Here is a 17,171-nt window from a genome sequence, read left to right as displayed (position 1 = left end):
GCCCCCTGTGGTTCCACTCTGACGACTAGGTGGCAGCATCTTGTCACCTTGAGCAAGTCCTCCTGCTCCTGAGGGACTTGTACAAGTACTAGAGGCATGGGTACCTTGTTCCTCTGGGAGAGAGATGGTGGAATTCCTTCCCCTCGTCGACGAGGACACGCGTGAGCGTCGATAATCATCAGGCGTTTGCGGGTGAATAGCGATGCCTTCACCTGTGAACCTGGCCCTGGTGTAATTTATTTTCCTGTTCAGGGGCCGCGCGCTCTGATGTCGTTGCTGGTACGATCTCGGGGACCTTCGCCTGTTCGGCGACAGGTGCTTCGTTCGCTTTTGCTGGCTTATTTTTAGCCTTGCAGGACTCCTCCTCGGAATCCGACGAGGTCCCTGGCTTACCTCGCTTTACTCCTTTGTCCCTGTTGTCCCTTGAGGGCATTTAACAGCTGGGCGTGCTGTCCTCGAGACCTCTTTTCAAAGTCCTCGAACGCCTTCCTCTGTTACCTCAATTCATCTCTGAGGTCGTCGATCATTTGCCGTGGTCTGTCATTCTCTGCTGCCAGCTCACTCTCACGGCTAGTTGTCGTCTCCACGACGGACCTGGGGGTGCTAGGCCTGCTGTCGCCGGCTTCGCTGCCACTCGAGCGGTCGCTCTCCATGGGGGTCGAAGATCTCGACATGGTGCCCTCCTCCCCGGCACCCGAATCTGTAAAATAAATTCCGGCGGTGTCTCTGCCTAGGCTGAGATAACGTCGGTCGTTAGTAGAAATTTTGCAATATAAATTTGCCGAATTATTTCTATAGATGGCCTTAATAAAGGCAGAATATTACTTGTCTTGTAAAAGACATATTTTGTGGGGCTTCCACTTCACAGTTCCTCGCACTGACACTCACTGCTGCACTGCACAAGCTACGTCCGCACATTTCGGCTGTTCGCTTGGAACTAACAAAATATTTAGCATTTGTGACAGTTTGATTAAATTTATTGTACCTATATAATCACATTTCTGCAGGTTTCGTTATTGTTTATTATTTCTGTAACAGCATCCAATGTATGCGTATGTTTCGCATGTTTTCGGTTATTCCGATTTTGCTGATTACAGTAATGTATACATGTCATATAATTGCTTTGACAATTGGCACAATATTTTGCTTTATTTACTGATCCTGTACTTGATCAAGATTGCTATGGAACTACTGCGTAGGTATTTTATCCGCTGTTAAATTAAATTTTTCTCCTGTCGTCACAAAACTATGACATTTTTTGACTGAGAAACAAAAGTGGTATCTTAGTAACAAAAAATTCACTTTTAATCCTAGAAGCTAAAGTTGACACTTTAATCCTTATATTAAAACTGTTAATCAAGTTTTAATTTACACTGGTATTAAATACACAGTTTGAAGAAGTATTAAAATTAAATAAACCACTGAAACTGCCATTACCCTCATTCTTGGAACAATTCTCAAAGCAGTCCAACACGTTTTCATTAATAGTTATATTATTTTCAAATGTAGTGAAATCAGAAATGACAACGGTGCTTGGTTTATCATTAGCACTATCAACTTTCAGTATTCTTTTCGCAATATTTTCTTTATTCAAAAATGAGTCTTCAACGTAGCCTTCCGCTACAGTGCTCTATCTCCATCCTCTGTGTCTTTTAAGACACCGCCGTCACTATCACCGTCAACTGAAAGGCAGACGTTCTACCAATCCGGGTGGATGTAATGCAACATATTTTCGATAAAAACTTAAATAATTGTCTCCCAGCACAGCAAAAGAACGTGGTCTCTTGGTTTTGGTATCGGGAATTTTTATAATTAAGGCGGATTTCACATCTACATTATCAATTGTTAACTTGACTAATTCAAGCTTTTTAAAAATTTTGGTCTTTTATTTTTAAAGCGTTTACTTTCATCATTAAATATAAATTATCAGGTGCACTATTCAAAAAGTAATTAACTTGGTCCTTTGTAAATACTCGCGATTTTATTTTTCGGGTCTCATTCTGTCTCTTGAGAAACTTTGAATATTTGCTTATATTAATCCCTTTCCTTATATCCAACATTGACCGCAACATTGAACATTGTGACCAAAGCGTTGACGGCCTCATTTTATTTGCTAATTTTGAGAAATACACTTTCAATACATCTTCTGAGTACAACTTAATGTTTTTTTCTTGGCACCATTCCATTTTTACAGTTTTTAGAAAATTTAACCTATTATCCAAATTTGGTTTGAATAATTTCAAAGCACAAATAAATAATTAAATGGGAGATTTTGGTTGGAGAAAAAAATAGCATGGTTTATTCGGATCAAAAGTGTCTTTTTTGCCTGGCAATTTTGCATCCGCTCGATTATGCTACGCTTCGCCTCGCAAATACAAAATTAATCCTAATATAACAATATACTATTTTTTTACGAACACTTACTTATATCTCAGGAATGAAGCGTTTACTCTTTACTTTTAAAATTTTGAACACTTTTGTACATTCTCAAATAAATCGTGTTCCAATAAAACCACAAGTTTATATCTCTGAAAACCAACATTTATTTCTTTGAGATCGCAGGAAAATTTCCTCAAGATTTAGTCATCACCATTTTTTTTCTCTGCATAGAAAGTCAAAAATATAAGGGGGGAATATCATGTGAATTTCCTGTTACATACTTATTTCAGTTGAAGAGTAGGCTTGAATAAGGGGCTAAGTACAAAAACAGAAAATTTTATTTTTCTTTAAAAATATGTTAAATACCATGCTTCATGTCCTCTAGGAAGGACTAAGTACAAACGAATTGGCTCAACAGGTGGCGCATCTGTGTAAATTCGAGCGTCGCGTCGTTTCCTATTAAAGTGCCATATTATTTTGTACGTTTGTACGTGACACATTATTTTTCCTGCATCACCCATTTCGCAGTGTTTGTTCTCTTGAAAGTATTTTGTTTGTGCGTTTGTGCGTAATATATGCGTATATGGTGAATATGGAAAACGATAATAATACTAAGAAAAATAATATTTTTCTTAGTATTATCATCGTTTATTATCAGAACTGGAATTAAGTTTAATGTCCAACAAAAACTTAAAGTGTCCGGCAAAGAATATGTGTCTCGAAAAGGAAAGTAAAAAAGCAACCAGAACTTGAGGTATGCTACATTTGAGGCCCAGAAAGTGTTTTTCTAATTGAGATGGTATGCAAACGTTATAAGCAGCTACAGAAAAAGAAAAACAGAATATATGGTGTGACAACTGCACCGGGCAGAATAAGAATCGGGCGGAAATATTTTTAAAGCTGTTTTTAACATCTATTGATCTATTCACAGAAATAATAATAGTAATAATAATAAATCGTCTTTATTAGAAGCAGATAATGCAAATATAAAAATAAAGAAATAGAAAAAAATACAGGGAAAAATTCGCAAACTCATGGCGAAGTCTAGCGAAAGCTATTCACACTCAACCATGTGTATGCGATAGCATGTAACTTCAAATACATAAAAAACACCAGACAATCGCTCAGAAAAGAATCAATAACACAATTAAAGTAAAATACAGTTACCTAACAATAATCAAAAGTTTAAAATCAAAATCCTCAACTATAAACTATAAAATCAGCTGTCCAAATTACTATGAAATTCCTCGTTAGCGGTCACAGCTACTTACCGTCGATCGTCATTTCGCACAGATTGAAATAAAAAGAAAACTTAAAACATGTTTCGTACCTGAGGACACAAAACAACTCATAAAAGATACAGCCATACAGAGTTGTAAAAATGGAACCCAGATACTTTTTAAACTTGCAATAAGTTGCGGATTCTTTAATATCTACTACTAAACTTTCAATATTGACCTTGTCACAGATACGAGTTACGAAAAATAACCTAGGATACGTGATTATTAAGTCGCCCAGTGATATCCAAAGTTGGCTCTTTAGAAAAATATACCTATCTGAAGACCAAATAAAAAACGTTCAGATAGTTGGACAGGAATTAACACCAGAGCTTAATGCAGCTAAAAAAAAGCAAAATTTACGTGCTATGATTCCATATCTTGATTTACCAGAGCACCAGGAGTTCTACCGAAAACTTACAGCATAGTTGCCATACTTACCTATCATGAAAAAGATAGCGGTACTAAACCCTTTTCCAAAATTTTTTGATTTTTGTGTGTTTTTCTTACTATGTATATGTTAAAAGTTTGCAAATAAACCATTTTGTCAAATTACAAAGATTTTTATTTAAACGGTTAAACTAATCGGTTTTTTACTCTCCTAAAAAATTTTAACCCCTTATTCAAGTCTAGCTACTCTTCAATTTGGTTCTCTGCAAACTTTTTTCAGAGTACGTTATGTGCATACAGCATTATTGTAGGAAGAGGATTTTTATAACGTTTTTAATACATTCTACATCCCTACAACATTTGATATTGTCACAAAAATATTTTTTATAATTTCTTTTACAGGAAAGAAGATTTACAGGGAGTGTACAAAACAATATTTTTGGTAAGTTTTTCAGTAGGTACTTCTGAACAGTACCGTATAGATACCTCTTCTCATTAGAAATCGACATTTATCATAAACAGAATGTTTGAAAAAAACTGCTAAAAAGTAAATTAAGTTTTACACAGTTATCCTAAATTCACTAGAGTTAAATGTATCTTATTATATTTTTTAAAAAAGTTAATGAAAAATAGTTTCAGAAACAAAATGTAATATAGCATCTGTTTGCCTACAGCTATCTAATCTTTTTTTGATTTATACGCCTTAGTAAATACATTTAAAAAAACTTATTTTTCGATTTTTCGCATTATTGAAGTTATGTTTATAAGACTTTTTTTTAGCAGAACTAGTATTGTATAATAGACACATAGATGAACAGTTAACAAAATTCTTGCGATAAATTAACACGTGCCCAGGAGGATCGACAGCTATGCGCAAATGGTAAATTATATTGAAATTTCGAAAACACCGAGTGGGCTATACAAACAGAGGAAGAAATTCTGAACATTGTCGAAGAACAACCAACCTCTGCCACCAATCAAATTTTTCGTAAGATTAATGGATCTTCCAATAAATTTGGGAAAACCCTACACAAAAACCATCTGTATCCATAACACATTCGTCGTGTACAAGCGTTCTAATCAAACGGCCATCATGCCAGTATTCGTTTTGTTGATTAGAAAAAAATAATGAGAATGAAAATTGCACTAAATGTGCGTTGGTTACTGACGAGGTAACATTTATATGAGATAGAATAAATAATCTTTATATTAGCCGCGTATCCCCAAAATCCCCATAAGGTCCAAACAATGAGTTTCAATTATTTTATGAACGGGCATTGTTAATGATATCGCAACAGGATCTTTTGTTGTACCACAAATATTAAGTGGTGGTCACTATTTTCATAGTTCACAAAATGATTTATTTATGCGACTACACTGTAAAAAAAAAATCACTTAATTTTAATCAATAATGTATTAATTTCTGTCCACACCCGATTGAGTGAAATTTTCACTCTATTAATATGAGTACAACTAAAATTATCTCTATATCGATATCAGTAAATAGGTTAAAAAAGAAGAAAGGCAGTCTCGAATCGAAACGCACACGCGATACCTAGATTGTCTAGTTTGAAGTAATTTAGTTTATTGTTATTGTTTATTATTAAGAACTTATTGAGTTTTACAGTGACAGACCAAAAACTAATTTTGCCCAAAGGTAAGTCCGCTAATTTCAATAACGAATATATACTACGTCTATTTTGTATAAATTATAACCGGTCATTGTGCCAAAGAAAACCTTTAATTCGTTAGAAATAAAAAGTAACCGTTCGTATTAGGCTGTCGTTTCGTTTTTGCATCGATGTGTAGAATTTGAGGTTTTTGTATTTACTTTGTTTACCTTTTCCAATAAATATTCCCTTTATAGTAATAAGCACATTATTTTCGAAATTAAGTCGCTTATTATTACTTAGATTCTACGGTTAATTCAGGAGAGCATATTACAATAATAATATTACGTACCTACATTGAGTTTATTATACATTTTTGTTGATTCATATTTTTAGAAGTGTAAATAAAATACCAAAATGTCTAAATCAACCGAGCAATTGAAGCTTACGTTTGAAACGGGAAAGGCTTTTCAGACGGGTCCAGTTGTGCCATGATGCTGGAGAATCTGTTAAAGCAGATCCAGAAAATGCACAAAAATTAGAAAATTTTAAAATCCGTTATACTACATTTTCCGAAACCATTTCCGAATATAGAAAGTTAATCGATGAAATAATTGTTGCGAAACAACAAATCAAACCAGATGAAAATCCATCGTACAATGTCCTTGAAGCCGTTGAGGATTTAACCGATCGTATTGAATACAAGGCATCTTTATTTATTAAAACTCCGATTGTACCACCGAACGCAAGTAATAGTAACCAAAATAGTCAATCTCGGATTCATATGCCTAACATTGAACTTGTAAAATCCGATATAATGTTGTGGCCGTTATTTTACGAAAATTTTAAGCAATTAATTCACTCTAGAACCAATTTTTCTAACGCAGAATACTTACAGTACTTGTTAGGTAGCATCTCTGGTAAAGCATTAAAAATTTGTAGTAACGTTGAAACCATTCCAACCAAATACCCTATTATATGGGACACTTTAGAGAAAACATATCAAGATAAAAAACTCTTGTCGCGTGTGTATTTAGATAGAATAATAAATTGTCGTAATATACCGAATCATAATTCTAGTAGCTTACAAACATTTTTAGAAAAATTTGATACAAATGTTAACGCCTTAAAAAACTTAAAACTTCCAAATTTAGCTGACTTCATGTTATATCACATAGCGTTGTCAAAATTGTCTCAGGAAACCATAAATTCTTTTGAATTAATTCGCAGCCAAAAGTCAGAAATACCGACATATAAAGATTTAATAGATTTTATAATAATTTCGAAATATGAAAAGCTTCGTTTTAATCATCCAAGTCAGAGTAGTAGTGGTAATAATAATAATTTCCGAAATAGTAAAACTTTTTTTGTTAATAACCCAAATCAGCCTTATATGAAAGATTGTATTGCATACAATAGAAGAGTACATTTGCTAGAAGAGTGCAATATGTTTAAAAATGACCCAGTGGAAGAGCGATTTCAAAAAATGTAAGCTAATCATTTATACATCAATTGTTTCTCAGCTAAACATGTAGTTTAAAATTGTCAATCCAAATTTCATTGTACAATTTGTAAAAAGAAGGACCACACTTTATTACACCGGTCTCATGTTCCAATTAATAGAAATAGTCCGTCCAGTATTCCAACTGCACAGGCCAGTACTAGTTCGAATTCTTTAGAAGATCCACCCCATTCACCTCCTAATGTCTTGGTTAAACCAAAGTAATAAATATTCAATTGAAACTTTAGTCATTGATAAAATTAGTGGGAAACTGCCCTATTATACAGTAAATATTGATTCGTTTACGCATTTGAAATATTTGCCATTGGCCGATCCTACTTTTAATATCCCTAGCAATATTGAAGGACTTCTCGAAGCTTCGGTGTTTGCCGACATATTAGGTACCCACAAGGTGACTAGAAATAAAAATAGTCCAACCGCGGTTCAAACTGCACTAGGTTATGTAGTCTTAGGTTCTGTTGAAAGTAATAATGCTACTGAATACAATCAATCGTTTTGTGGTCTTTCAACTTTAGATTCATTAGTAGAAAAAATGTTTGATATCGAAAATTATGCCCCACCAATTTCCAAACTTGAACCTGAACCTGATTTGTTAACAAATATTTCTTGAATCAGTTAGTCGCGATAGCAAAGGCAGATTTACTGTTTGATTACCCTTTAAGGAAAGTCCATGTAGCCTAGGTGACTAGAACAATTTGAAAAGTTCCCTGACCGAAAAGAAATGTGTAGTTCTATATTTAGAGTTTACCTGGATCAAAACAATATGTCACTAGTATCAAAAGAAAATATTGATTATTCGACTTCATACTTTATCCCCATCATTGTGTTTATAAACCTGAAAGTACTTCTACTCCATATCGTGTAGTATTTCATGCAAGTATGAAGACCTCTTCTGAATTGTCGTTAAATGACATACTGTATACCGGCCCAAAATTACAATATAACATGTTTACCATTTTATTAAATTTTCGTTTGCACCCAGTAGTTATAAATGCTGATATTAAACAATGTTATAGACAAATCAATGTAACAGAATCTCATAGACGTTACCTGAGGATATTATGGAGATTCGATATAAACGACCCTATTTCTATTTATGAACTGAACATGTCTCGTTTGGCGTTCGTTCAAGTCCTTATTTGAGTTTAAGAACGGTAAAGTTTTTAGTGGAATCTAATGCAAACCTATTTCCAAAAGGTGTTGAATGTATAGTACTAGGCATGTAGATGGACGACGTTATATCAAGTGTTCCAGATGTTGATACAGCATATAAGATTCATCTTGAATTAATTAACATATTTGAATCCGGTGGATTCCAATTACTAAAATGGGTTTCAAATTCCCAAGAATTATTGTCTAATATCCACAATCATTTAAAATCACCCAAAATTATAGAATTTGATAAAACCAATCTAAAAATCCTTGGACTACAATGGATTGATATTTTTATGTTCAAATTAAATTTACTAATTTCTAATTGTACTAAACGAAATTTATCATGTGTAGCTCGGATCTTTAACCCTAGGATTTCTATCGCCTCTTACCTTTTTTATAAAATTACTAATAAAAAAATTATGGGATCTGAATTTTGATTGGGACCAGGAAGCTCCTTAGAAATAAGTAAAGCTTGGACCAAATGTCAAAATGAACTACATTTATTAAACGAATTGAGAATTCCACGTCATATTTTTATATTCGAAAAAACTACAGTCAGTTTAGTTGGATTTTGCGATGCTAGTATGAATGGATGCCACAACCACAAATTGTTTGCGCAGAAAGTAGGTTCTAAAATAAAATTTGATGAAATTTATACCTTAACTAATTCCCGCAAATTTAAAGGTGCCATGCCGCGCGAATTTATAAGTAACAAAATAGAGTGGAAATTCAACCCCCTTTCCGCATATCATTTTGGATGTATTTGGAAGGCGAATATAAAAAGTGTAAAAACTCATCTAAAAGAGTGATAAATACACACATTCTCACGTACGAGGATTCAATACTGTACTCGTACAAATCGAGGCTCTCATGAATTCTCGACCTTTATGTGTATTTCCGCCTATAAGGCGGAAATACACATGCCTCTTGCTTGCACAATAACATGCAAGTAGCTTGAAGGAGATAGCTTCTGGTATGTGTATCTATTAAAAGGCATGCCTGTAGAAGGCGCGCAAGTAAATTCACATCATTTGATTTTTTGGCATGCAATGTGAGGCGGGGGGTTTCGTGGGAGTTCAAGTGGCATGTCGGAACGTGTCTACTTGCTACCTACTGATATGCCAATAAGCCATAATACTAACGAGGCATTCCATTTTACTTGCAAATGTATCAGCAGTGTGCCATCCGCCGGCATATGCCATTTCTCAGCATGCAAGTTACTTACCTATTTTACTGGTATGTGTATTTCCGCCTTTATGCAAGTAAAGATACATAGGTAACAATTTCACTATCCGTTTATTTAACCAAATATTAGTCGAGACTCAATATATTATTGTTTTTATTTATTGTAATCAAACCACTGCATTTAAACATAATTTTCACTCAGATAACCGGATTAACGGATACTTGTTCAGCACTACACACCATACACCACGCCACGAGATGACCTAATGGGGACGATGGAAATAGACAAAGACAATGCACGACAACCATAGAACAGGGTTGGGGTTACTCAATAATGAGGACATTTACTCCGATTTAGATACAAGTGAGCCAAATACGAGTTTATTTTGGGAATTTATTCAACGGATACCTATATTTAAGTGAAAGTACTCAGTTTTAGTTCAAATATTATCACAAATGACTAAAATTATCAAAATGCTAAATATTGAGTGAAAATGTACTCAATAATTTTACCAATATAACCATTCCGTACCTTTATTGCTTTCACACACCGATTTTTTACAGTGTACAGAATATAGCACTCAATATTCTACGGAGCATGTCGTGCAATTTTTTAAACGTTGCCTGGCAGGTGGATCGGATGTAATAAATCTATTTTATGGTGCACCCGATCACCAAAACTAAATTCATGCATTTTCTGCCTATCGACACCATGTACGGCTCTAGTTTATATTTTTACGATTTTTTAATTATGTACTTTCTGTAAACAAAATTATGGACAATGTTGTACTTCTGAAAAAATATTTTTCTACGAGCGTACGCAAAGTGGGGATAATATTTTTTTCCGCACTGAGTGCTACCCAAAAATCTCATTGGTAGGGAAAATTTATATTTATTTTAGTAGCTGTAGACTATTTTATGCAATGTGAGAAGCCGTTGCAAGTTTATTCTCCTGATGACAGATTTTCCCTCCGTTTCTGTTATTATTTTTTATTGTTGTATAATTTTTTGTTGTATAGTTCCTTCTATCAAGTTAAAAATTATTGAATAAATTATCATTTTTTTATTTTTTTTGTCATCTGATATGAAACACGTAGGAAAAATATTGTTCCTAACACGTGTGTACCTTTTCCACACGCAAAACCTTAAGGTGTGTATAGATTTCTGCGCTCCGCTCCAAGCGCGCGCCGCGCGTTTGCAGCAAGTTCTCTAGATTAGTACGGGGTGCGCCGTGTGCGCGCGGATCGTGCGCAACTCGAAACTCGAAAACTTTATACGAACTCCGCTCCGTGTCGTTCGTCTAATTGTATTTACGTGGGTAAAGCTACGGTCTATCTACTGCGGAATCTGCACGCGGAGTACGCACTGCAGATTCCGCATGTATTACTTTGTGTGTTATTAAATGCAGATGGTCTATGTACAGCGCACTCCGCATGCGTTAGAAAGTCATCCGTCGCGTATGTCAGTCGCAGTTGGTCTCGGGTCAACTTCGTCGACTTTTCCGCATCAGTTTCTAGGCAAATATTGTGGTGGTGCACGTAAATTATATTAGAATACTGTAAAGAAGCAACTATAACAAATGAAAAAACAAAAAAATTATTGTATATTTTCAAAAGAGCAGGATGAAATTTTAATAGATAATGTGGCACGATATTCTGCGCTATATAACGCCATTGTTTTTTAAATGTTTTTCTATAAGAATTTTAAAAGAGCCTTCGATTTTTCATTTCTTAAATAAACTCTGGTAGTCACTTCTTTCATCTCGCATTGATAATAAATCATGTCTTCTTTAAGGAGCAAAGCTAACATTGCATTATTCCTTTTTGCCATAGCTTAGTACACAAATTCTTAATACAAGTTATTCAGTACTACACACTAAAACCCTGTCAAAAATAAAAGAACAGAAAATAGTAAACAGACGCGGAATACGTATTGCAAATAGACCACCTTTAATGCGGAATCCGTATGCGCACTGAGCAGTACGTATTGCGCGTACGGACTCCGCAGTAGATAGACCGTAGCTTAAGAGTAACACTTTGCGCACTTGTAAATAACTATTTTATTTCTTTTAGTTCAATGTGTAGAAAAAAAAGCGTTAAGAACTTCAATATAATTCCCTATCTGGCTGGTGCGCTTTTTGCGCAGTTGCCACGAGACGGTTGGTTTTACAATTAAAACTATCAGTTCTCTTCTCCAGCTATAGGGTTGGCTCTAGCTCAGCAGAGATGGGATATCTGATCTACAATCAGTTGACGATTAACAATAATGCCTAAGCAGGGTACAATGAGGAAATAAATACAAGTATAATTATAACCCTCTCCGATAGCGCTATGGTTCGGTGTACATGTACAAGCTTAGAAACTATGAAGTAAAATAGGCAACAGGTATATCTTCACAGTAGATATAGTTTTTATAATTTTGACGTCGTTGTATAGTTTAAAGAAATATCTAGTCTCTACTTAGATTGTGGGAAAGCAATAGCAACAAAATAAACAATGGGTACTATTCAGTCCTAGCAAAAAGAAAAACAAAAAGGTTCATAAGTACTACTTGATAAAATACCAATCAAACACAACAATGAAAGTCTAAGCAAACTTTGCACTATTAATTAATACGTTAATTAATAAATCATACAATAGTAAGCAAAGCAGGGATACTACATAAATACAAGTGCTACATAATGTAAAACCAATAATTTTGGCAAAATGACTTTTATACAGGGTGTCCCAAAAGCGACCCCCGTCCATCTGGGATTTGATTAAGGAGACAAAAACAAATCGAAAATCAAGAATGGAAAATTTTCCGATTGTTTTTCTTTGTTGAGTTATTAAAAAAATTATTCAAAAAAGTGAAAATCCAATTTTTTCGTCCCAAAACTGAGGTCTATGCTTATGGGGACCAAAACAAATAATTTATAAGCAATAGTAGGTAAATATAGTTTCCGATTGTCGGTTGTACCTGGGTGTAAGGAATAATTTTAACCTGAAAAGGATAGACAAAAACATTTGAATAATAAAACACTTTTATAAAATGGAGAGGAAAAAACCATAACGTGCTTAAATAATATAAATTGTTTTTACAAAAGGTGTTCAAATAAGTTGCCTTCTACTCTAAGACAAAGATAGGCATGATTCAACATCCAAGCTTGAACCCTTTGTAGCATCTGTTGGTCTATTAATGCGACAGGAGCGTGTATACAGGCTACTACATTTTCTGGATTTACAACGGGTTTGCTGTATATATTTTCTTTTAAATAACCCCAAAAAAATCTAGGGGATTCAGATCTGATGACATAAGAGGCATGCTATGGGTCCACCTTTTCTAATTTATCTGTTTGGAAAGTTTTGATTCAGATAATTTCATACTCGCAAACCATAATGTTATGGAGCTCCATCATGTTGAAACCAATAATTTAGTCTAACTGCTAACGGAACGTTATCCAGCAGTGGCAATAGTAAGTTTTCATTTAAAAGCATACAGTTGCAGTAAATATCTATATATATAATTATTTAATAACCCAGCCCAAATGTTTATTTCTAGTTTTTTTTAAATAATTTTTTTGAATAACAACAAAGAAAAACAATCTTAAAATTTTCCATTCTTGATTTTCGATTTGTTTTTGTCCCCTTAATTAAAACCCAGAAGGACGGGCGTCACTTTTGAGACACCCTGTATACGGGTAAGTAATAAGTAATAATAAAATAAAGTAAGTAATAATTAACGACTACTAACTGTCAGATAAGTAGGTACTAGGGCAGATAAATTTAAAACAAAATTAAATAAGCTAATAAATAGTTATTACAATGGCAAACTAAAATGGTAAAATCGCAGAAAACAATGAGCAAATGGGGCGAGAAATGAAGTTATGTCGCAATAAGTCTAATTGAGTAGGCTAAATACTACGAAGCGGCATGCAAACTTAAAATTAGGCTTATCTGATTTGTGCAGCACTAGCGGCAGGTTGCATTGATGGTGTTACTTAACGCTTCAGATTAGGACCATACAGGAGCCTGTGGGAGCCTCTACCAGAGTATCTATCGAAGCAGCCACGGGGAAGAAATCTTACACCAAGTGGCAAGCCCTCGAAACAAAAAAAAACTGTCACAAGCCCACTGACTAGAGCAAGTATCCCTCTCAACCGGAATCCACGTTGGCAGGTATATTGGTCAAATTGAAATAAAAGGATTATAATTATCTTGGAGACAGAATGCTGGATACACAATCACAGGGAAAAAAAGGCCTTGGTTGTAGGGCGGCCTCGTCGTATTTTACGTCTTCATTTTTATGGGCAGAAATCCAACCACCAGGTTGACACTGGAACTACCAGAATTTATACACCTCAACGAAATGTGCCCACAGAAGCAGCTAAATCCACATATAATTTGTGATAATTTTATCGTGCCTAGAGCACACGCTGCCGATTACTCAAAACGACGTTCTCCTCGCCCAAGCGCTCACACGAATCGGCCACAGAAAGGTTCAGCAAAAAAGGATCGCAAGAAAAGGTCCGATTGCCGGTAAACCTCGTTTAATTTCAAATCAACAAAACCTATTGTTTTAATATTTTTCGTATCTTTGCGCGAATAAGCCTTTAATTAATTCAAAATTTAACATAATGTTAAACAACAGCCGTAGTTGAAATATCCCAATTAATTTTTTTAATTAATCAGTTAATGATAATTTTTGAATTCAATTAATGAGAAGAACATACAAAAAATAATAAGCCCGTAACACAGTGTCCAGCTGCACGACTTTTATTAAAATTGTTCATCTGCTTTTTGTAGTGCGCTTAACTGAATGTTCATCTAAATGTACACATTTTTAAGGAATTCATATGCAGACATTTTATATTACCTAATCTGTTTCAGTTTCTAAAAAACCAGAACTTCCAAGCTTCCTCCAATGCGTTCCGAAAGGAATGCGAATCACAGGGCTGCCATATACCAGACATTAGCGGGGAAGTCTTACTGTTGCCAAGAGAAAGTCGCACCTACTATATCGGTAACCAAACAGAACCGACTCCAAACGATCATCGTCTCAAAAACGCGGCCTTCATTTTGGAAAGTTCTTTTGAAGAGGTCAGTCACTAAAATTCCGTTCGAATAAGAAATACATGGTATAACAAAGAACTTTTTCCTCGCGTCCTTTAATTCCCTTCTTCCTTTCCCGCCATCGTATTTGAATTAGTTTCCTATATTTCCAGCCACCCAAGATCACTAAAGCAGTAAATTGTCTGCAAACCTTGACCATGAATTGTTCAATGTCTTTGCAGCATTTCAGATGTGGTAATACGTCATCAGCATATTAATTTAATTTCCATCATCTAACTCAATATTAGTTATTTGAATTATTATTAATCCTTTTAATAATTTCTGCGTGAGTAAATGTTTCTAAACATTACAGTTGCAACATTTTTATAGTTTATAATGTACGTATAAAAAAAGAAATACAAAAACATAAATCAGAATTAAATAGTTAATAAACTAAGTGTTTGCTGTTAGAAAATGATATCAAAATTTCGTTTCAGATGCGGCTAAATTATAACTATGATTTACTACTTCCAATGTGAGCAAGGAGCAATTAAATACTCGTAGTATTTAATGAATGTAAAAATTTCATTTTTAATATATAGATCTCCTCTTGTGTCACCCTCTGCAGAAAAAAACAAAAAAAAACTGAAAAAACGGAACAAATCTATTAAATTATAACCATCTATGGAAGGTAACAGGGTATTTGCCACTAGTACTCAGTGGAGAAGGGGAGGTTCACTGTAAAAATATTATTTTGGGCGCCAGGTTTTACCTCAACGAATACCGACGTTGATTAACCCCAAACGGTGTTAATGAAACAAATAATACGGTATAAATGCAAATATTTATTGAAGGCGTTATCTGCAATAAAGAAAATCTGGGTTAACCAGAGCAATAATTAAAATCACAACAAACAAACAAAATATAAAAGTTGACAGCAAGATAAATACAAGCAATGAGTGCCTGCACTATACGCTAATTGTAAATAATTTTTTATCAAGTGAACAATAAGGCAGCAATTAAAATGTACAAATGAGTGAAAATTATTATTCTGATTCAAATACGCAGATGTGGCAATTTGTTGCCGAACGAAAGGAAAGGTAAACAATTTGCTTTAATTTCCGCTTACAATAAATAAAATAAAATGTATCGATTTTATAGTGCGAAGAAAGTGTTGTGCTTAAATTTTAGCTCGAATTTTAGTAATTATAAATATCTTAAAACAGTAACGTTTAATCAAATTATGAATTTGAAAAATATTAAAGTACCCAAAGTACCCAAAGATTCACGTCGTCCAAATAATTATCCGTATTAAAAATAATTTAGGTACTTACCAAAAAGCAAAATTAACTAATTTTTAAATGCACAAGTACAAAACAAACTACAACATATGCTCAAAATGTCCACCACCATTTTCGATGCTCGCACGACACCTTCGAATCCAATTTCGCTGGAAAATACCCGGATTTATCCTTATTTGATGGGCAGCGGCAAAAATTCGTTCTCGCAAGTCTTCGACTGTTAAATTCCGGATACCAACTGAATTGCGTATTGTTGGGTGTTGCACACCTTAGTACCTCGTGTTAACCGCCGCGCCTTTGTCACATTGTTAGATATGAATTTTATCGAATTTTAAATTTATTACAACGCTAATTATTTTTTANACGACACCTTCGAATCCAATTTCGCTGGAAAATACCCGGATTTATCCTTATTTGATGGGCAGCGGCAAAAATTCGTTCTCGCAAGTCTTCGACTGTTAAATTCCGGATACCAACTGAATTGCGTATTGTTGGGTGTTGCACACCTTAGTACCTCGTGTTATCCGCCGTTGTCACATTGCATTGCTCGGTATGAATTTTATCGAATTATTACAACGGTAATTTATTTTTTAGAATTAAGCATAAAGAAGTTCAAAATAGTGATAAACATTGTATTTTATGGTATTCTATGCACGCAGTTATGTTAATATTCCTTAATTAATCGAACTTTTGTACATCAAGTTGGAGATTTTAATAATTTTTTTCTCGGGAATGGTTGAGTTTAGGACCCATTGTCATATAAGGTTTTTTTGTTTATTTTAATGTATTCTATCGTCTGTTAAAATTAAGGGAGTCAAACGTCTAACACCTTAATCCTAACTTAATAAGTGTATCCGCAACAGTATATTGTTTTAACTTAAACGACAAAATCACAGTTGGGTCTTTATGAAGCAGATAATAAAAATTGACTATAGACTCTTAACAAAGATTTAAATTTACAATTGTTTATGACTAATAGTTATAAATGTTCGAAATTCACTGCTCACTAAACTGGGTATGATTAATTATATATAATATTTACACAATGATAAGACCAGCAACTGAGAGAAATTAAGTAAAGAAAAATTAACTTCGGTCCAGAGACCGGCCGGTATACTCGCGGGTGCAGAGCAGCCGCTGACACGCTTGTTGTGTCGTGGATCAAAGCCCTAATACGACAGGAATGTTAGGAAAGATACTAAACAACACTAGCTAGGTATACAAGGGTGGTCTGAAAAGTTTCCGACCTAACAAAGATACAAGACATTTTTTCACAATTTTTTTTTATTTTTCAACTTAGTCTCCTTGTAACTCTCCCATCT

The 17,171-nt window shown here is 34.3% G+C and overlaps 1 protein-coding gene across 1 annotated transcript; it reads right to left on the bottom strand.

Moving 5' to 3' along the window:
* Positions 1 to 208: 208 nt before the first annotated feature.
* LOC108916380 lies at positions 209 to 956 on the bottom strand. Its single transcript, XM_018722614.1, has 3 exons — positions 889 to 956; positions 499 to 735; positions 209 to 422 (listed from the first exon to the last, which is right to left on the bottom strand). Exons 1-3 carry the CDS (start codon positions 954 to 956, stop codon positions 209 to 211), a joined length of 519 nt encoding a protein of 172 aa, XP_018578130.1.
* Between the last annotated feature and the right edge of the window lie 16,215 nt (positions 957 to 17,171).

The sequence above is a fragment of the Anoplophora glabripennis genome, unplaced genomic scaffold (genome assembly GCF_000390285.2).
Source record: "Anoplophora glabripennis isolate ALB-LARVAE unplaced genomic scaffold, Agla_2.0 scaffold1804, whole genome shotgun sequence".
Classification (NCBI taxonomy): Eukaryota; Metazoa; Arthropoda; class Insecta; order Coleoptera; family Cerambycidae; genus Anoplophora; species Anoplophora glabripennis.
The sequence above is the reverse complement of the archived record's forward strand: the minus strand, read 5'-3'. Positions and strand labels throughout refer to the sequence as shown.

Bases quoted from the DNA above. Each gene is read 5' to 3' on its own strand.
- LOC108916380 (XM_018722614.1), bottom strand. From the start codon at position 956: ATGCTAAATATTTTGTTAGTTCCAAGCGAACAGCCGAAATGTGCGGAC. The intron at 736-888 runs GTGAGTGTCAGT...ACGTTATCTCAG, and splicing joins GTAGCTTGTGCAGTGCAGCA to CCTAGGCAGAGACACCGCCG. The intron at 423-498 runs GTAACAGAGGAA...AATGCCCTCAAG, and splicing joins GACCTCAGAGATGAATTGAG to GGACAACAGGGACAAAGGAG.